General features: G+C 38.6%; 1 protein-coding gene across 4 annotated transcripts in view; it reads left to right on the plus strand.

Moving 5' to 3' along the window:
* The window catches only part of LOC122554249 (MAP kinase-interacting serine/threonine-protein kinase 1-like), a 59031-nt gene that overhangs the window by 15185 nt on the left and 21772 nt on the right, over window positions 1-22074 (plus strand). For all 4 annotated transcript variants that reach the window (XM_043698978.1, XM_043698979.1, XM_043698976.1 and 1 more), the window contains 4 exons: window positions 8028-8129; window positions 10735-10832; window positions 11006-11085; window positions 14890-14963. In XM_043698978.1, the coding sequence (XP_043554913.1) occupies window positions 8033-8129; window positions 10735-10832; window positions 11006-11085; window positions 14890-14963 (349 nt within the window). In that variant the 5' untranslated portion in view covers window positions 8028-8032. The remainder of the gene's footprint in view (window positions 1-8027; window positions 8130-10734; window positions 10833-11005; window positions 11086-14889; window positions 14964-22074) is intronic.

A 22074-nucleotide genomic window follows, 5' to 3' on the forward strand; every position in this document is an offset into this window, starting at 1 on the left:
TCTAGTCTGGTCTGCCTTTCATGGCTGATCTGATTAGTCCTCCAACTCCACTTTCCCCCATAACTTTTGATTTTGTTATGATTAAAAATCTCTCCATATCTGCCTTGAAAATACTTAATGACGCAGCCTCAACAGCTCTGTCCCATAAAGAATTCCACAGATTAACTACTGCCTGAGGGAAGAAATTCCCCCTCATCTTTAAATCTTTAATGCTTAATTCTGAGGTTATGCCATAATGGAGTCTACCGGTCATAGACTCTCCACAAAGGGAAACAACCTCCCTGCATCTGCCTGTGAACTCTCCAAGAATCTTTTATGTTTCATTAAAATCTCCTCTCTTTTTTTTTCTAAACTCCAATGAGTACGGAACTAATCTACTCAACCTCTTCTCAGAAAAAATCCCGACATACCTGGAATTAACCTAGTGAACTGTACTGCACTCACTGCCCATGTTTTCTTTTACACAAGGGGTCTGAACTTTCACTGTTACAGGTGTGATCTGACTAGTGCATTGCATAGTTTTAGCAAGGTCTCCCTAATTTTGTATCTCTTTACCTTTGAAATAAAGGGCAACATTCCATTTGCCTTCCCTGTTATCTGCTGAACTTGAATACTAGCTTTTTGTGACTCATGCAAGAGGGCCCCCAAATCCCTCCATGCTGCAGCTTTCTACAGCTCATAGAATCAATAAAACTTTACAGTAGAGAAGGACACCATTCAGTCCATTGTGTCAGTGTGGATTCCTGAAAGAACTACCACCTAGTCCCATTCTTCAGCCCTGTTTCTGTAGCCCTCTAAGTTCATTGCATTCAAATTGTTTCCAGCTCGCTCTTGAAACCTCTAAGGAATTCACATCCATCACTCTCCAAGGCAGCGTATTCCAAATCCTAACAACTCGGAGTAATGAAGTTTGTCTTCCTCTCACTCCTAGCTCTCTCGCTGACATAGCAACTAGTGGAAACAGAGTATCCCTCTTTACCCTATCATCATCATTCATAATTTTTATCAACTCAATAAAATCACCGCTTAATCTTTGCTGCAAGCAGAATAAACCCAATTTCTCTAATATTTCCTTGCATCTTAAAACAAAAAGTCCCTCATTCCTGGCATCATTTTAATAAGTCCCCTTTGCACACTCTCCAGGGCTTTAACATCCTTAAATAAGGTACACTGAACTGAATGCTGTACTTCAAATCTGGTCTGTCCAATGGTTTGCTGAGGTGTAGCATCACTAGCTTTTGTACTCTGTCTCTCTTGTACACCCAAGGATCCTGTATAAGTCATCATAATAACTGTTTCAACTTTCCTGGCCACCTTCAGAGAATTAAGCATTTGAACCCTGAGGTCCATCTGCTCCTGTATTCTCCTCATTGTACCATAGAGCTTGTATTGTTTCTACATTTAAATAAATGTTTAGCTCTTCTATTCTTCCTGCTAAAGAGCAATATAATTTCCTCATATTCTGTTTCACATGTCAAGATTTTACCCACTCATTTAACTGGTCTATAATCCAATGAAGAAACTTTGTGTCACGCTGACCATTTCTGTAACCACCTATTTTAGTCGGCGAAAGTGAGGACTGCAGAGGCTGGAGTTTAGAGTTGAGAGTTTGGTGCTGGAAAAGCACAGCAGGTCAGGCAGCATCCAAGGAGCAGGAAAGTCAATGTTTCAAGCAAAAGCCCTTCAACAGGAAAACCCTTCCTCAGGAATCTGATGAAGGGCTTTTGCCTGAAACGTCGATTTCTTTTTGCTCCTTAGATGCTGCCTGACCTGCTGTGCTTTTCCAGCACCATACTCTTGACACCTATTTTAGTGTCATTTGCAAACTTGGCAGTTGTACATTTACTTCCATCATCAAATTTATTAATATATATTGCAAACAATTGTCAGTCCAGATCTGATCCTCGTGGCATTCCACTAGTTATAGGTTGTTGTCATCCTGAAAAAGACCCTTTATCCCAATTTTGTCGTCTTTAGTTAGCCAATCCGCTATCCTGTGCAAAAAACTACCTTCAAAATCAGGGACTCTTGTTAAATAGCAATGTATACAGTACTTTACATATTAATGACTGATGGAAGTGAACGTACAATTTAAGACTAATACAGTATTTATTCATTTCCTTTGTCTGGTTCCCTATTATTATTGCACCAACCATATCCATTAAGGGGCCTGTGCTTACTTTAAAGAAGCCCTTACTGTCATTTTTGACGTTACTTGTTCATTTATCCTCTTAGTTTATTTTCTCCTCCTCTATTTTATTTGGTCACCTTTTGTTGGCATTTAAAACTTTCCCAATTCTTCTTGTACCACTGATCTTTGCCACATTGTATGTTTTTATTTTTTTCACTTTCTTACTATTCTTAATTTCTTTGGTTTAGCATGGTCAATTTATCCTCCTTCCTAAAGCTTTTCTTCATCCTGGAATAGATTTGCTGTGAGCCATGAACCATTTACTCCCATCACTGACTTCATTCGCTTATTAGTTCTTCCTCCAGCCAAATGGAATATGCATTATTTGGTCCAAGACCAATTTGTACTATCTTACTTATTTTCATACTTATTAAGTGACCGCAATGCCTCCTTGTCCTTGTGAAAAATTACATGTCCCTGAATATTTTGTTTTGTTTTACATGTTATAAATTTCTTTCATACTCTAATTTTCTACCCTTTTAATGTATTGGTAATTTTTTTGCTTTTGTTTGGTATTCTTTCTGAACTGCCACTTTGCAAAATTATGTCTTTTGAGTTTGACTTTGACTTTCTTATTATGTTTGACTTTTTTACTTAACAATAGAGGTATGTGCCTTCGAATTTTTATTTGTTGGAATATATCTGTTCTATGCTTTCTGTAATATTTCATTAAATGTTTGCCACTACATCTCTATTATCCCTTAACATTCATTGCCAGCTGATGTTCACTGACTCTGTTTTCATATCCTCATAATTACCTTTATTAAAACAAGATAGTAGTCTTGGACTACGAAATGAATGTAAAATTCAGTCATACTGTGATTGTACCTACACGGGTATTTTTCCTGTAAGGTTAGTAATTAATCCCACCTCATTGGTAAAAGCCAAGCCTAGCTTGGTCTCTGGTTGATTCCATAACATGCTGGTCTAAGAAATTGTTCTGAAAGCACTTGAATTCTTCATCTGGTCTGATTTTTCCAGTTTGTAAATTGGTTAAAACCCTATGGTAATCACTGTGCCCTTTTGACAAGCTCCTATTATTTGTCTCCTGATACATTGCCCTATCACGTGATTAATGTTTGGGAATCCGAACACCACTCCTACAAGTGACTACTTGCCTTTATCTTTCCTCAAAGAACAGGGAGAGAGGTGAACCCAATGAGTTAAAGCAGCACGCAGAGAGGTGAATGAGGAAAGTAGCTGTGGGGGAAGCAGCTCACCACAGAGTGAAAAAAGCAGTGATATCACAAGAAAACTGTCAGGAAGCTGTTGGCTAAGGAAAGGTGCAAGTGCACGTGAATGATAAGACTGACTGTTAGCAGAAAATAAAAAGAATTTGACAATGTCGTATTGCCCAAAGGAATTGTACAAGAGTATGCACTTTGATAATAGAATAAACATAAAGGCTTTTTATCTGAATGCACAAAGCATTTGTAGTAAAATTAATGAGTTGACAGCACAAGTAGACAAATGGGTATGATTTGGTGGTGATTATGGAGACACGGTTGCAGGGAGACCTGATTTGAGAATTGAAGGTCCAAGAGTACTTGGTGTTTTGGAAGATAGGCAGGAAGGAAATGTAATATTTAAAATGGATTTTAATGACTTGGATGCAAGGATCTATAGTAGATTTGCAGATGACACTATAATAGCTGAAAAAGTTAACTGAATTAAAGAAATAATAAATTTGCAAATTGACATGGATAGGTTAGGTAAATTGGCCAAAATTTGGCACAAGGAGTTTAACATGGAGAAGTGTGAGATTATCCATTTTGGTTCGAAGAATAGAAAAACAGCTTTTTATCTTAGCAGAAAGAAACTTCAGTGCGCCTCAGTGCAGAGGCATCTCATGCATAAATCACAGAAAATAAGTGTGCAGGTGCAGCAGATCATAAGGACGGCAAATAGAATTTTGTCATTTATTGCAAAAAAAATGAAGTATAAAAGGAGGAAGTGTTGCTGTAACTGTACAAGGCATTAAAGAGACTGCATCAGGTGTATTACATATAAATTTGGTCCTCTTACTTGAGGAGGGATGGAGTTGTATTGGAGGCAGTTCAAACTAGGTTCACTAGATTGATTCCAAAGGTGAGGGGTTTGGCTTATAATGGGAGATTGAGCATTTTAGGCCTGTACTCTAGAATTTAGAAGAATGAGAGGAGATCTAATGGATGTATGTAAGATGCTGAAGGTCATTGGAAAAAATAGACGTAGAGAAGATGTTTCATCTTCTGGGGCAATCAAAAATGAGATGTCATAATCTTAGGATAAGAGGTAGCAGATTTAAAACATAAACTAGGAGTATATACTTCTCTCAAAAGTTCATGACTCTGAAATTCACCACCTAGACTGCAGTGGATTGTGGGACATTAACTAAATATAAGAAGGAGGTAGCCAGATTTTTAATTAGTACTGGGTTGAAGGGTTATGGAAGATAGGCAGGAAAGTGAAGTTGAAGCTGAAATGAGATCAGTCATGATCATATTAAATGACAGAGAAGGGTTGAATTCTCTACTCCTCCTTGTTCATTATGTTTATATGTATGTTCATTTTTCCCTAAGCTGTTTCTGTATCCTGGTATTTAGATTATCCCTGTCTATTGTATTAACTTCATCTTGAATTAACAGAATCACTCCTCCACCCTTTCCTAACTTCCTGTCTTCCTGAAATTTGCATACTCTTTGATATTCTTGTTGCAATTTAGATCATCCTGTAGCCTCGTCTCAGTAATAGCCACTAGATCATACCTGTCTCGGTTTGTATTGTTAGTTCATCTGTTTTGTTTTGATCACTACAACTTCTTTCCTTTTATTATTTTTATAACCTCCAGTCTTATCTGATTTGCTTGTAGATCTGTATTCTCTGTTCCTTCCTGTCATTACCTGTTTATCATTTCCCAAATTAATTCCTTCCTTTGTTACCTTTTACCCCTCTTTGATTCACTACACCTACCCAGATTTGGGTCCTTGCCCCTGCTGTTTAGTTTAAAAGGTGGTTCTATTGCAGCAAGTACTGTGTACAATAATTCAAGTACAGTCAGACTTGGGTACCGACTCTGAGATGTTTAAGCAACAGTAACAACATATAATTATGTAGCATTTCTAACGTGATAAAATGTCCAAAATATTTCAAAGGAGAGGTGATCAAACAAATTTGATACCTAAAGGAGGATTGGGCCAAAAACTTTGCCCAAGTGTTAGGTTTTCAGGGGAAGAGAGATGTAGAATGATTCAGAAAGAGAATCTAAGAGTGGAGTTAATCTTGCTTTTTCTGACCCTCCTTTAACTGATCCTATCTTTGCTCTTGTTTCCTTGCTCAGGAGTGTGGCTTGATCTGATTTGCGAGCTCTTGTTTGAAGAAATTTGTTCAAATTGCTAAAATATTTGGTGAGATTAAATCTGCTGATGAACAGATGAACACTGCATATGCTAACATGTTGAGCTGAAAGGCGAAAAACAAAACTACTAACAGCAAAAACTAGATTGGGTGGTCCCCAATTTATTTCTTAGGTGTTATAGATTATGTACAAAAAAACTTACTGTCTACAGCAGTAAAAAAAGAATTTTGTAAAGTCACATTGCATATGAGACCTAATTAAGCAATTTGATTGCTATTGATATGTGAACTTGTTCATGTCAGCTTCTGGCATGAAGCATTTTGCAAGAGGAAGAGAAGCAAGATGTCACAAGTTTTATCAAATAAAAACAATCAAAATAAGGTGGAAAAATTATTCTGAAGGGCCAAGGTATGTTGTGTAGCATAGCACCAAGTTTGAAATGAATAAAATTTGGAGAGATGACCATTTGAGATCTGAAGGGGGGTGATGGGGAGAGGAATTATTTATAATGGGATACTGTGTCGTGAGTTTTCATTTTGGAACAGTGGCAAACTGTTAAGAAGGAGCAAGAAAAGGAAATTTGGAGTGAATGCTCAGTGATAATTGATGGTCTTTAAGTTCCACCTCTACGGTTTATTTATTATAAAAAAAAGACTAAGATACAACATTTGAATCATGAGGTTTAAACTGGATAGTCCTCAAAAATGGGTGGGAAGTTTTTAACATGAATTTAATCGTTGACCTTCCAGTGTAATGTCGTCAGCACTTGAACGTTTTGCAGCCACCATGAGCTGTGCTGTTCTTTGGCTGTATGCATTACAGTGAGCTCAAAGTCAAAACTTGCCAGCACCAATTAAAACTGGTCTGGACCTCTTGAAGAGGTGTTGCTGAAGTTTATAGGAAGTCAGTGCAACATAGGAAACAATAAATGATGTTGCAAGCTGGGAGACAATGGGATCTACTCTGTTTGGACATTGCATGGGAGCTTATTGGACGGTTGGAAGGCAGGAGACATGTATCCACTGGAGGTCATGCAAACACCTCAAACAGGCAGTGGATCTAAATAACCATGGGAGCTGGTGCCAATAGTCACTTACTGTGGCCTAAGAAGATCAGCTTCATCTCACTGTCACAGTTAGCAATTCTGCAAGCTTCACACTCATGTCTTTCAACTTGTGCTCACGACTGCTAAATTTGATCATAAGAGTCACATCACCTAAGTACATTGCATGACATTCACTAATAGACTTGCTTCTCTCTTTCTGGACATATCTTTACTGCCATTGAGATTGTGCAGGTTATTATGGGATGCCCTATTCCGAGGATGGGCCTGAATCCATCAAAGCTGATGGTAACGTCAGAGCTAATAACCTTCTCACGTCCCACTTTCCCTTCTTCTCACTCTATATTCTGATTAGCAAGCTGCAGCCTGCACGCATTGATACCTCCCCACTCCCAACACACTAGAACCACAGCACAAACCTGCCTCTGTGACTTCCACTCTGCAGATACACAAGAGGGAGTGAAAAAACTGTTAAGAAGAAAGTAATGATGAAGACACAGCTCTATTACTTTACAGTTGCGTCCACCAGTCAGATAGTGACATTGCATCTATCTTAGAGCATAGATCCGCAGAAGGTGAGACATTAAGAAGGAATGAGCCACAACAGGGGCAGAACACAAAGACAGGAGTTGCTGAACGATGAGAGAATTGGCATAATTCAACTGGTGGTACTTGCTAAGTGATGTGACAACCTACAATCCTAGAGAAGCCCACGTGCTTTGCTCAACTAGCTTACCTCTGACTTCCCTTATGCAATATTGAATAGCACATTGCGAGATGTTGCAAATACTACCAACTAAACTTTTACCACTAAAAACTGTAGTCCCTGTCCTATTCTAAGGTGGCAGTATTGTTGCAATAGGTTGCAGATTTCAGTGAGGATGCTTTTACAATAGGAGTCATTGTAGGGCATTTACGACCTGCCAATTATAGAGGGCTGATGGGTTGAATAATAGGAGTAAATTGTCCAATTTTTGGTCACAGGTGTAAGTTGTAGAGATCTCTGATCCAGAGATAATGAGAGCAGTGATAAAGTAGATAGAGGGGGTGGTGTGAGTGTATTTAATTGCAAATGATAGAACAAGGATGTCCATTGAAGCTAACCTTTCTGAGATACAAAGTACAATTTGTCCTAGCATAGTATCTGAATAAATAGAGGTATGACTAATGACAGATAAAGCTTTTGAGAAGACATGTTTCTCTCTGATCGAGAATAATTGATTGTCAGTCGTCTGCAGCATCTTGAATTCCATAAATATGATTTCTGTGTCGCAGTAGAACTTAATCCTTCAGTTTCTCATGTTTGCTAGCATTTATTTCCTTCCCAGCAGTGTGCAGAGTGGGATGGGTTGATAAAAGGAGAAGTTCATAATATTTGAATGATCATCCAAACAATAAATATTGTTACATGTACATTTAAGTGTTTTTCTTCACAGAAATTATGTCCAGTCAGCCAGTCAATATTATTGATATTGGAAAGCGGAAGAAGAAAAAGAGAAGAACCAGGGCTACAAACAGCCTTACTGGAAAGTTTGAAGGTAATTGTTTTTGGTTCATTCTAATTGTTCAGTAGAGTAGGTTGACATGCCAGAGTTTAACCTAGTATATTTCCTTTATGATACTGTTACAAAACCCCATGCCATCTAATATTAGGTCATTGAGGATCCCTGCAGAGTGTATCATACTCCTGTAACTCACCATCCAAAATTATCTATTTGCTGAGAAGCAGACTCATTTTGTGTCACAGTACTGATAAAATTTGAAGGTATGAAATTGAAAAAGCCATCTACTGGATGCAAGTGAAATCCATTACTGTCAAAGCTAACCTTGTCAAATGTTTAAATCCTGCTGAAAGAAAGAGATTCTTCAGACAGGAAAAAATAAATACTCAGTAGTCCATTGTCATTCCATTTATGAAACAGGTATGTGAGTTAAAATATAAATTTCAGACAGTTAGTGAATGGAATTTGTAATATATAGAAAATACACAGTAACATACATAGTAAGATCTTGGGCATAAAATTATCTTTGTTCCATTTAACTGACTCTCCCTAACATTGACCTTGGGCACTGAAGCCAAAAGCAAGGTTATTTTGGTAGCACGCTGTCCAAATATGGTTGTGAGGCGATTACATTTGAAGCAAGGAGGGGGGTTTAGGATAACGAATGGGGGTTAGGCGGTTACCGAATACTTAAGATTCCAGCTTCTACTGTCCATGTTGTTCAATGCACCGCGCATTGATTGGAACAAAATCACATTTCTTGGTTCTATTCTTAAAATCTGTAAATATTTTCCCTGCCATTTTTCCTAATGATAACCTGTCCCATAATTCTGTCAACATTTTATTTTATAAAAAATAGTCATCTAAATTTCTTGCACTGATTTTAATGCCCCAAACTCAACTAATTAATTCTTTCATTGAATCCCTTGCCTGACAGAAGAACTTAGCTGTTTCCAAGCTTTGGCTCATAGCTTTGAAAGTCTTCTGTAATGTTATGTTTTGCCTTGTGCATTTCTTCAAATGGACATCTGTACTTCTTTGCAGAGAGTCAAGCTTCCAGATAGACGATTGTTATGTCTCACAGGGGTAGCACGCTACAAATCGCAGTCATATGAAAGTTAAAGATTTTATAAGAAGTGGATAAAATTCCCCAGTTTGTCAGCACGGACTAGAATCTTGTACTCAACCAGAATTAATATTTGCTTTGTGTAAATAGATTCTAGCTACAAGTCAACAATTACGAACTGTCAATTCTTCTAGTTAAAACTGTAACCCTCCTTTAAAACTTGCCCAATGCACACAAACAGCTGCAAAAAGAAATTGGGGTGTCATGGGTAGAGAAGAAGACTGGGAAAGCTGTTCCCTGCTGACAGGTAAAATGCCTTTGATGAGACACAGTCACACCTTTTGGATCTATTTTCCATTTCATTTTGCTGACCCGATCCGATCGGCTTGTCAGGTTCTGCTGCTGCTCAATCTTCCTTCTCCAGGTGCTTTAATTTGCTTGTAAGAGACACAGAGTGATGGTTCTACACATAATGTTTCTGTTTATTGGTAAAAAGCCACTACCCCCAGAAATTGATGAGGGAAAGTAAGCAATTTTCTTTTTCAAACTTGAGGTAGTACAGAGAAAAGGGCAACTCCTTCCATTCCAGCGGTCAAAGAGTACTGCACAAACATTTGTACTTATGATCTGTTCAGCTAACTGGCAGCAAATCACATAGTTGTTGTCAGACAGATGGCCTTTGTCATTGACAACAGGTCACTAATATACAGGCCAGTCATTTGCATGTCCCCCTTGGTTCCAGTTTTCTGCAATTAGGCCTCTTCCTGTCCTCCTCAACACTATCTCCATCTCTATTTGTACTTTATCCATGAACTAGAAGCAATGATAAGTAGTCAGTCATACTGTCAGAGATAATTAAACTTAAATTATAAAAATGAATAAGGGGAGAGCATATCTGCAGGGGTTTTCACTAAGGACTGTATATTTCACTAAGGACTGAAATAGAAAATATGGGGTTGAAAAGCTTTAGAGACCTCTTTCATAGGATAAAATGAAGGGCAGCAGAAAGAGTTCAAGCTAGGCATTGTTAGCTAACGGACATCACAGAATGGATGAAAATGACACAAGACAAAGGAACATGATATACCATGACAGCAGATATCTGGTTGAAATACCTACAAGCACAGAATTCAAAAATCCATTGTTTAATTATAGAAATGTTATTTAAATTTGTACCATCTTCTAGCTTGCATTCTTCAAATTTGCTGATCAAAATTGAGCAGATTTCTTGGATGCTGATTGGAGCACTATATTTTGAACATCATATTTAATGACTCGTGTTATACAGGTTTACCTGTAAGATTCAGAATTCCACATACTTTGTTAATTAATACTTAGTTAACATAAGTAGCCTATCAAATTTCTGAAATTTTATTCTGGACAATGAATGTAGAATCTCTGTGGGTTTTGACAGTTACTCTAAGCTTTGCTTTTCCAATTATTTATGATCGGTATGTTCTGACCTCATTTTAATCAGTTCACTAATGATTTTCCATGGTAGAACCTTGTTAAGTGTGATGACAATATTGTGAATTCTGAAATAATTATTTATTAAATCATGAATTGCATTGATAGATTTGTACAAATTGACTGATGAACATCTAGGCGAAGGATCCTATGCCAAGGTCCGAGGCTGTGTCAATTTACACAGTGGAAAAGAATGTGCTGTGAAGGTAATGAGCAAAATGTTATCACCATTACTTCGTGTGGAATACATTTCTTGCAATGGAAGATGCAGCTCCTGAAAATTCAGCTTTTCAAAGCTCAAACCATATTGGAGTTATACCTGACTTGATCTAAATTGTTATAATAAAGGCAAAAATACTTTATTTTTTTTCCCCTACAGATAATTGAGAAGAAAACAGATCTGAGCCGAAATAGGGTGTTCCGTGAAGTGGAGACTTTATACCAATGTCAGGGAAGCCAGTAAGTTTCAAAGCCTACAGTATGGAGGTATGGGCAGAGCTAACTTAGAGAAGTGATGTACTACTGTACTCAAAACAAAAAATTAATACCTTCAAGAATATCAGTAGACCACTTTATTATAGCGACTTCTCTGTCTTCCTTTTAAGTTTTAACTTTCTCTCTTCCTCTTCTCATTCAATCTCATTTTTCTAATTAACTTTCATACACTCCTTTGTTCTCAGTGTCATCTTCTGTTTGTTTATTTATTTGCAGTGTAGGAGGGAAAAAAAAAGGTCTGATGGGTCCAAGCCAGATCATTAACTCAAAGGTAGCACCTATTAACACCACATGTGCACACTGCTTGAAAATGTGTGTATGCGTGTTTACTGGAATATGTGTATTTATATGGATTCTTCACCAATACAAAATATGGTGGCAATGAAATAGGCAGAAAACAAATTAACATATGGAACTGGGGAAAAAAGCGAGAGCTGCAGATGCTGGAGATCAGAGACAAAAGTGTGGTGCTGAAAAGCGCAGCTGGTAAAGCAGCATCTGAGGAGCAGGAGAGTCGACGTTTCGAGCAAAAGCTCTTCATTAGGAATATGGGATCTTCCTGTGTTCTTTTCTTTTTCTTATGAATACCTGCATCACAGGTTACTGATCAAAAAGCTACTTTTAAGAGAGCTTTTTTTTTCAAGCACTCTGTTTACATGCTAGGCTCAGCAGTTCTCCTCTCAACTGTTCAATTTTCCCTGTCTTATACACCCAAATAATCGGATTGTGTCATTGGCTTTTAAGATTGCCAATATACTCGATTCAAATTGGTTGGAGTTTGATATTTTTCCTTGTATAATTTAAACTGATTGACCGAATTCGAATTTGTGTTTTTTGTTTCATAGCAACTAGTGCTGTTTGTTCTTAATCAAATTTTACTTTGTAAATTCTCCAGTGCTTGGTGTACTGGCCAAGTGCTTCACTCTCTTAAACGTACACCCACATCTTCATAACAATTTCAATAGTATACTACTTTCTGCTCATGTACAGCTTCTTTTTGTATGACATTGTCAGAATTCTGCATGATGTATCATCTGTGATGCATTCTGGGAGAAGCAGGCAGTATTCAGTACATGACAAAGTTAATAGGAGGAGAAAGACTGGAAGTTAGGAAGACAAATATGATAGCGTTCATTTCAAGACGGCTAGAATAGAAGAACAGAGATGCACTAAGACTGCACAAGGCTGTAGCTGGTCAGACCATATTTGGAATATTGTGAACAGTTTTGGGTCCCATATCTAAGGAAGGATGCGTTGGCATTAGAGGGGGTCCAGACAATGTTTGCAAGAATGATCCTGGAGTCCTATGACCTGAGGGCACAGCCTCAGAGTGAAGAGGTGACCCTTTAGAACTGAGTTGAGGAGGAATTTCTTCCGCCTGTGGTGGTTAATGTGTGGAACTCATTACTCAGAAGGCAGTGGAGGCCAAGTCATTGAATGTTTTTAAGACAGAGATACATAGGTTCTTGATTACTAAGGGGATCATGGGTTACAGGGAGAAGTAGGAGAATGAGGCTTTGAAACATACCAGCCATGATTGAATAGCAGTGGAGACTCATGGGGACAAACAGCCTATTTTTGTTCCTTTGTTTTATGGTCTTATGTAAGATTAATTTATCTCTAAGCTAAAGAAAGCTTGTTAAATTACCCAATTTGGACCAATACAGGATAGATCAGGGTACTTTCTAAATGATGCAAAGTTTAATACAGTGGATTTCGAAAGTCAGTTTGGAGTTCACGTGCATAGGTCTTTGAAATATCATGAACAGTTGGAGAAAATATTCAAGAAAGCTCTTGGAAAGCTGGCTTTTATATCTCGAGGACTGAAGCACAAGAATGCAAAAGTTAAGCTGCAGTTATATATAATCCTCGTTAGAGTCCTTTTGGAGCACTGAGAGCAGATATGTGGACCACACCTTAATAACAATATATTGGTCTTGGAGGGAGTAACAGAAAATTTACAAGACTGCTACCTGGACTTCAGGAGCTAAGTTATGAGAAGGAGTTAATGAAATTAGAATTTAAAAGATTAAGGCGTGATCTAATAGAGGTTTTCAGCATGTTAACAGGGAGAGAGAGGGTGGCTAATGATAAACTGTTGAAGATTCTGTAACTATAGGTTATAGTCTGAGAATTCGGCCAGACCATGCAGGAGAGGTGTTAGGAAGCACTTCTACACACAAAGGCTGGTAGATGTTTGGAACTCACTTCCACAAACAGCAATAGATGCAGGATCTGTTGTTAATTTTAAATCTGAGATAAATTTTTGTTAAGCAAAATATTAAGACATTAGTCTAAGGCAGGTAAATGGACTTAAGGCAAAGATCAGCCATGATCTCATTGAATGATGGAATGATGGAACAAGCTTGAGGCTCATTCCTGTTATGTTTCACAGATATCCACATCAATCCCTTCAATGAAAGGCAATTAACTCCATTCTAGGAGTAAATATTTTAAGGCACTGATCAGAAGTTGCAAAGGGGCCTGTACTTAAGTTGGATGGTCACTTAACCAAACACTAATGGAAGGATACCCATGAAATCTTCCACCTTGGAAAATAATTAAAACCTTGAGGAGAGGTGAAGCATATTGTGGAGAGCTATATTATACATCTTGTTTTGTCCTAAGGAAGAATCGAATGAAAATTCGGGCTTACGTAATATTTAAGGGAGGTTTTGGAGTGCTGGGGAAGGAAGATAGACAAGTAAGAAGTCAAACATAGTGTGTAACTATTATTTATCAGTCTTCCTGTTAATTTAAATTTCTTAAAAATGATTATATATACAATAACACCTTTTGTGTTATTGTGAAATTTGTGGTGTAGTTCTGTCAATTAATTGCCAGATGTACAGATTTCTTCACACATGAACAGTCGTTAACAGGATTATAGTAATACTCAATCCTGCAACTATTGTTGTGCTGTTTTGTTTTCAGTGACACCTGTTGCCTTGGCAGTCGTTGTGATGATAGTTTCAATGTTTGATCAATGTTTAATATCGTATTCTTCCTACCTGTTACTTTGCAAAGATTATATAATAATCTTCCAATTCACCTTGCTCAATAATAAATGCTATGAGAGAGCTTATCAGCATTCAGAATATGTAATACTCAAAAGTTTGTATAGAGCCAAATCCAGATGGTCACACAGATTATATTAATTCCTAATAATAGTGTGTGGCCATGTTCATGTTGATTTACAACAACAGTAAAAGGACCTATGCAGCTGTGGAGAGAGAGGAATGATCTTTCATGGGTTTGTTTGTGGACTGGGCATTTTAAAACATTGAATGTTTACATCAGACTGACAATTGGCTCATTGGGGCTGCAATTACCCTACTGTTGGAACAATAAATGGGCTTAATATTAGAACATGACTGCACTTTGTAGCTTTAAACCAAGCCCAACACAATCAATGTTAAATAAATTTACATTGTAATTTTTATAATAGTGAATTCTTCATGGGAGATTTTATAGTAGTAAATAATTTGTAGCTAATAAGATAGACAAACAAAGACTGTTACTTGACAATATCAGAGCCTGTTATTCAGACTCCAGCAAATTGAGATGTGTGGAAAGAGTCCGTTACATTTTCAAATACCACCACAGAAATTCACGAGAGAAATATGTCTGTGTGAAGAAAGGAAATCAATATATGATAAAATGTTTTCATTCACTTGTTATTCAATTGGAACAGGAGGCATTTTTTTCTTGGTTTTATCTTTTTCACTGAGGTCTCATGGGATTTGAATTTTTTCTGCCTTTTTGTAGGAACATTTTAGAACTGATTGAATTTTTTGAGGATGAAGCACACTTCTACCTGGTGTTTGAAAAGATGCGTGGAGGTAGGTCATATTTATTATTTCTGCAGCAAATAGTTGCTGCAAAGTGTTGTGCTTTCTTGGTGCTCAAACTAATGTTCTTCCACTTGAAAACCCAACAAGGACCTTGTTCTCATTTTAGTACAGTTCATGAAATTTTTATATAAAGAAGTTTCTGTATTTCAGGCACAGAACTTTGCAAAATTGTTCACGCACAGTTAATTAGTTTAATGTTATAATGCAAGTTTTAGATGCATCGGTCAGTCTATTGCGTTCACCATTCCCTTAGGTCAGTCTGCTGATCCACCCATTCAAGATTAGGTGTTGGTGCAATGATGTTGGAAGCATAGTAATTGCTTGTATTTTAATTGCTAATTGTGTTAGAGGTATGGGCAAATGGGGACGAAAAGGACATAAATGTACGTTAAGTAGAACTGAAGAAAAAATCATTAGATCCCACCAGCTCATCCATACAACGTATAAAGTCTGTAACCCCTGCCCATTACTTCAACATGTTACGGTTCCAGAGACTTACCTCCACTAACTTATCCAAAACACCAGGAGTGCTATTTATCTTTTTTTGTTTTGGAGAACTAATGACGGAACTCAGTGCCAAAGGTTTTTTTTTAAATCCGACACCTGTTATCTCTTTATCCTGCTGTATGCTTTAGTTGAAATCTGACCTGGCTTTTTTTTTATATTTCACTTAATTTAGTACACAAGATATGCTAATATAGATGGTGAATGTTAATGGGGTGGCATGGTGGCTCAGTGGTTAGTACTGCTGCCTCACAGCACCAGGAACATGGGTTCGATTCCAGCCTTGGGCGACTGTCTGTGTGGAGTTTGCACAATCTCCACATGTCTGTGTTAGTTTCCTCCGGGTGCTCTGGTTTCTACCCACAATCTAAAGATTGAACATAGAACAGTACAGGACAGAAATGGCCCTTCAGCCTACGATATTGTGCTGACCACTGATCCTTATGTATGCACCCTCAAATTTCTGTGACCATATGCATGTCCAGTAGTCTCTTAAATGTCCCCAATGACCTTGCTTCCACAACTAATGCGGGCAATGCATTCCATGCTCTCTCAACTCTGTGTAAAGAACCCGCCTCTGACATCCCCTCTATACTTTCCTCCAACCAGCTTAAAACTATGACCCCTCATGTTAGTCATTTCTGCACTGGGAAATAGTTTCTGGCTATCGACTCTATCTATGCCTCTCATTATCTTGTACACCTCAATTAGGTCCCCTCTCCTCCTCCTTTTCTCCAATGAAAAAGGTCCGAGCTCAGTCAACCTCTCTTCATAAGATAAGCCCTCCAGTCCAGGCAGCATCCTGGTAAACCTCCTCTGAACCCTCTCCAAAGCATCAACATCTTTCCGATAATAGGGTGACCAGAACTGGATGCAGTATTCCAAGTGCGGTCGAACCAAAGTTTCTCGAGCTGCATCAAGATCTCACGACTTTTAAACTCAATCCCCCTGTTAATGAAAATCAAAACACCATATACTTTCTTAACATCCCTGTCCACTTGGGTGGCCATTTTAAGGGATCTATGTACCTGCACACCAAGATCCCTCTGTTCCTCCACACTGCCAAGAATCCTATCCTTAATCCTGTACTCAGCTTTCAAATTCAACCTTCCAAATGCATCACCTCGCATTTATCCAATTTGAACTCCATCTGCCACCTCTCAGCCCATCTCTGCACCCTGTCAATGTCCCGCTGCAGCCTACAACAGCCCTCTATACTGTCAACAACACCTCCAACCTTTGTGTCATCTGCAAACATGCTGACCCATCCTTCAATCCCCTCATCCAAGTCATTAATAAAAATTACAAACAGTAGAGGCCCAAGGACAGAGCCCTGTGGAACACCACACACCACTGACTTCCAGGCAGAATATTTTCCTTCTACTACCACAAGCTGTCTTCTGTTGGCCATCCAATTCTGTATCCAGACAGCTATGTTCCCCTGAATCCCATTCCTCCTGACCTTCTGAATGAGCCTACCATGGGGAACCTTATCAAAAGCCTTGCTGAAGTCCATATAACCACATCCACAGCTCGACCCTCATCAACTTTTCTAGTCACATCCTTAAAGAACTCGATAAGGTTTGTGAGGCATGACCTGCCCCTCACAAAACCGTGTTGACTGCATTTAATCAAGCCATTCTCTTCCAGATGGTCATAAATCCTATTCCTCAGAGTCCTTTCTAACACCTTGCAGATGACAGACTTGAGACCTACTGGTCTATAATTGCTGGGGATTTCCCTATTTCCTTTCTTGAAGAGAGGAATTATATTTGCCTCTCTCCAGTCCTCAGATACAACTCCAGTGGAGAGCGAGGATGAAAAGATCTTCGCAAGAGGCGAAGCAATTGCATTTCTCGTTTCCCAAAGCAGCTGAGGACAAATCTGGTCCGGGTCTGGCGACTTGTCAATCTTAATGTTTGTTTGACAAAATTTTCAGCACATCAGCTTCCTCTATCTCTATCCATTCCAGCATGCACACCTGCTCTTCAAAGGTTTCATTCACTATAAAGTTAGTTTCTTTCGTAAAGACAGAAGCAAAAAACTCATTGAGGGCTTCCCCTACCTCCTCAGACTCCACACACAAGTTACCTATGCTATCCCTGATTGGCCCTACTCTTTCGTTGACCATTCTCTTATTCCTCACATTAGTGTAAAATGCCTTTGTGTTCTCCCTAATCGTTCTGCCAAGCCTTTCTCGTACCCCCTCCTGGCTTTCCTCAGACCATTTTCAAGCTCCTTCCTCGCCTGCTTGTAATCCTCTAGAGCTGAGCTTGACCCTAGCTTCCTCCACCTTATGTAAGCTACCTTTTTCCTTTTGATGAGAAGCTCCACTGCTCCCGTCATCCAAGGTTCCTTTATCTTATCACTTCTTGCCTGTCTCAGAGGGACATATTTATTCATCACTTGCAACAACTGTTCCTTAAACAGTCTCCACATGTCTATAGTGCCTTTACCATGGAACAATTGCTCCCAATCCATGCTTCCTAACTCCTGTCTAATCACATCATAGTTTCCTCTTCCCCAATTAAATATCCTCCCATTTTGCCTAATCCTCTCCTTCTCCATAGCTATATAGAATGTGAGGCAGTTGTGGTCACTATCACCAAAATGCGCTCCCACCACAAGATCTGATACCCGCCCCGGCTCGTTTCCGAGCACCAAGTCTAGAATGGCCTCTCCCCTCGTCGGCCTGTCAACGTACTGAGTTAGGAAACCCTCCTGAACGCACCTTACAAAAACAGCTCCATTCAAATCTTCTGCTCGAAGGAGGTTCCAAGCAATATTGGGAAAGTTAAAGTCACCCATTACAACAACCCTACTACGTCCACACTTTTCCAAAATCTGCCGACCTATGCTTTCTTCCCTCTTTTTCCCCCCTCCCTATTCTTTTTAAATGCTCTAAACCCTGGAACATCCAGCAACCATTCCTGCCCCTGAGAAACCCATGTCTCTGTTATGGCCACAACATCATAGCACCAGGTACTGATCCATGCTCTAAGTTCATCACTTTTATTCCTGATACTCCTTGCGTTAAAGCTAACACACTTTAACTGATGTGTAGCTTAGGTGAATTGGCCATGCTAAATTGCCCATAGTGCTCAGGGATGTGTAAGGCTAGGTGCATTAGTCAGGGGTAAATATAAGGAAGGGGAATGAGTCTAAATGGGTTACTCTTCGGAAGGTTGGTGTGGAATTGTTGGGCTGAAAGGCCTGTTTCCACTCTGTCAGGATTCTATATTCTGTATAGATATTGTTAAGTCACTGTACTAGTAATGTACAAGTAAAGACTAAATGATCAGAGTCAAGTGTATAAGTCACAATTGAGGCTGGAAAATTTAAGTTTGTTAAACGAAAAATAGCCAATAAAGATTAGTTTCAGTAATGGTACTCATGAAGCTATCAAATTGTTCAACAATTATTGATGTTTAACCACTCTTAGTATCAAGCCACTACAAAAAACAAGAAGGGCTCTTGTGGTGCAGTGATAGTGTCCCTACATCCAGGCCCGAAGCCCCATCTGCTCCAGAGGTGTGCCATGATACCTCTAAACAGATTGATTAAAGGCACTTAAAACCTGATGGATCAGCCAGCAACATCCTGGAGATCAAACACCACTAAGGTACATCCAGCCTTGCTAATCCTGTAAATCACCCCACATCACTAACATTTAGGACTTCTAAAGACTTCGGAAGAAATGCCCCACAGATATTTAAGCAGCAGCCTAATTTCGTCATAGTAACATATTCATCACAGAATCCCAGACCCTGCCATAACCATCCTTGGATATGTCCCAGTGCAACAGTGGCAGTGATGCAGTGTTATACAGTTGGTTGGGCATGGCTACAGGACTTCCTAATACTATTCTGGACCTTGTGAAGTCCAATGCCATTGACTCAAATGGGGGGACAACTAAACCTCTTGTTAACTTGTTGCTGTCCCTCAGTTAATGAATCAGAGCTCGACCAGGTTGAGTGCCACTTAGAGGTAGTTTATTTTTTAAGCGTTCATAGGATGTTGGTGTTACAGGCTATGCCAATAGTTCCTACCTATTCCAAGTTGATGAGCTATATAATTATTGTAGCTACAAAGAAATCTTGGAATTTTATGTTGAGTAATTCACCTCTCCAAAGCTAGTCCTCCATCTATAAGGCAAAATTTGCAAATATGATGGAATACTGTTCAATTGCTTGGATGAGTACAGCTGTAATGTCATTCAAGAAACCCCTATGAACATAAGAAATAGGAATAGAAGGTGGCCATTCAGCCACTTCAGTCTGTTTCACCATTAATAAGATCATGGCTAATTTGTTTGCATTTCAGAATCCATATTCTCACCTGATTTTTGCTTTAAAAATATTGAATGGCACTGACTCTTGAGACAAAGTGTTTGAAAGTCTCAACTCTCAGGAAAAAAAAAAGCAAAACCATGCAGGACAAAACTGCCTACATGGGCACCAGGTCCAACACCTTAAGCATTCATTCCTTTCACAACTGGCATACACTGCTTGTAACATGTACCATTTACAACTCCCCAAGTCTCCTTCAAAAGCACCTTCCAAACTGACAACCTCTATTATCTAGAAGGACAAGGGCAACAGATGCATAAGAGTGCCATCAGCTGCAACTTGCTTCCAAGTCACCCACCATCTTGACTTGGAACTATATCACTGTTCTTACACTGTGGCTAGTTAAAATTCTGGAATTCCCTTCTTAACAGTACTGTCATTTTACACCACATGGACTACAACAGTTCAGGGAAGCAGCTTACCAATAACTTCTCAAGGACATAGGTCAGCACAGTTGCTCAGTGGTTAGCACTGTCACATCAAAGCACCAGGGATTCTGGTTCGATTCCAATCTCAGGTGACTGTCTGTGTGGAGTTTACACATTCTCCCTGTGTCTGGGTGGGTATCTCCTGGATGCTTTGATTTCTTTCCACAGTCCAAAGATGTGCAGGTTAGGTAGATTAGCCATGGGAAATGCAGAGTGACAGGAATAGGATAGGGGGGACGGGTCTGGGTGGGATGCTCTGAAGGTCCAGATGGACTTGATGAGCAGAATGGCCTTTTTTTCACACTAGGAAATTCTATGAATTGAGGTTGGGCAATAAATGCTGTCCTTCCAGAGTCATTCATTTTGTAAAAATCAAAAACTTGGGTAAGTTATTAAAATGTACAAAATATTATTTATAAGAAAAATACCAAACCTGAAAAAAATCCCAGAACTACAACATTATACCTATTAGAGAAGTTTGAACTATAAAGGAGACTTGGGGGTGACCTGATAGAAGTCATTAAGGTCATGAAAGGGTTTGGTAGGGTAGAGGTGGAGAAGAGAATCGACGTTTCAGGCATAAGCCCTTCTTCAGGCTTATGCCTGAAACGTCGATTCTCCTGTTCCTTGGATGCTGCCTGACCTACGCATTTCCAGTAACACATTTTCAGCTCTGATCTCCAGCATCTGCAGTCCTCACTTTCTCCTAGAGGTGGAGAAGATACTTGTTTGTGGTCAAAACCAGAATTTAGCACCATAAATAAATCTACTAGAGAACTTGGGAGAAACTACTTTTGTACAATGATTGGTTAGAATTAACCACCAGGTATAGTTGAACCAAATAACGTAAATGGATTGAAGGATACATGGATAACCATATAAGAAAGAAAGTGGCAGAAGGATATGTTGATGGGTTTATGTTATATGTGGCAATCTTATATGGACCATAAAAACAGCATGGACCTGTTAGTCCAAATGGTCAGTTTCTGTACTTTCAAATATTTTGTAAAGATACTGATATTTGTATGTAATTTCATATTTGGCAATCTGTAAAATTGTATTCAATTACTTTTCTCTTATGTTAAGAATCTCAGTAATTGGAGAGTATTTACTGATGACAATATGAATTATGAATTGCTCAATGGTCATTAAGAATGTGGATTGTATAAATAGGTTTCTAATTCAGAAGTTAAATAAATGCAGTAACTTATATACATAAAATTTAAGCCATGCCTATGGGCAATAATGAGATCAACTAATTTCTGTATAATTTTGGGCTTTAGATGATTAACTGATCCGTTTTGCTATCATAGTTTATAACATCATTCATATGCTCAAGTAATGATTGTGCTTTGTTACGCTATACATATCTGAAGAATCTGTTTTGTAAATGTTGTAATTATGATTTATCACAGACATAGATAATATCTTGTAGCAGTTACAAATCTGTCCCTCATATCGTCCATCTATAGTGCTATTAGAATATGTGATTGAAAAATATCTATATGCTAATGTCCAGAGTTATTGTTAGACATCTGACAGGCAAAACTGAAAGGAGATTTGATACAGAGCCCAATAATTTAGTCATTGGTCAAAAGAACAGTAGGGACAACAGGTAGCAGTTGATGGGTACCACTTCCACAAACGGCTTTGTTGAATCTTCTCTTACTTGTGATGAATTGTATTGTAAATTATTTAGTTTAAGTGGCTAGGAGTAGTGACTGTGTTAAAATGCAGTACAAAACTGGATTTTCTCATTATTTTTAAGGGTTTAGGAACAATAGACCATTGGCATTATTTCCTTATATTGAAAACTAT

Source organism: Chiloscyllium plagiosum, chromosome 11 (assembly GCF_004010195.1).
Source record: "Chiloscyllium plagiosum isolate BGI_BamShark_2017 chromosome 11, ASM401019v2, whole genome shotgun sequence".
NCBI lineage: Eukaryota > Metazoa > Chordata > Chondrichthyes > Orectolobiformes > Hemiscylliidae > Chiloscyllium > Chiloscyllium plagiosum.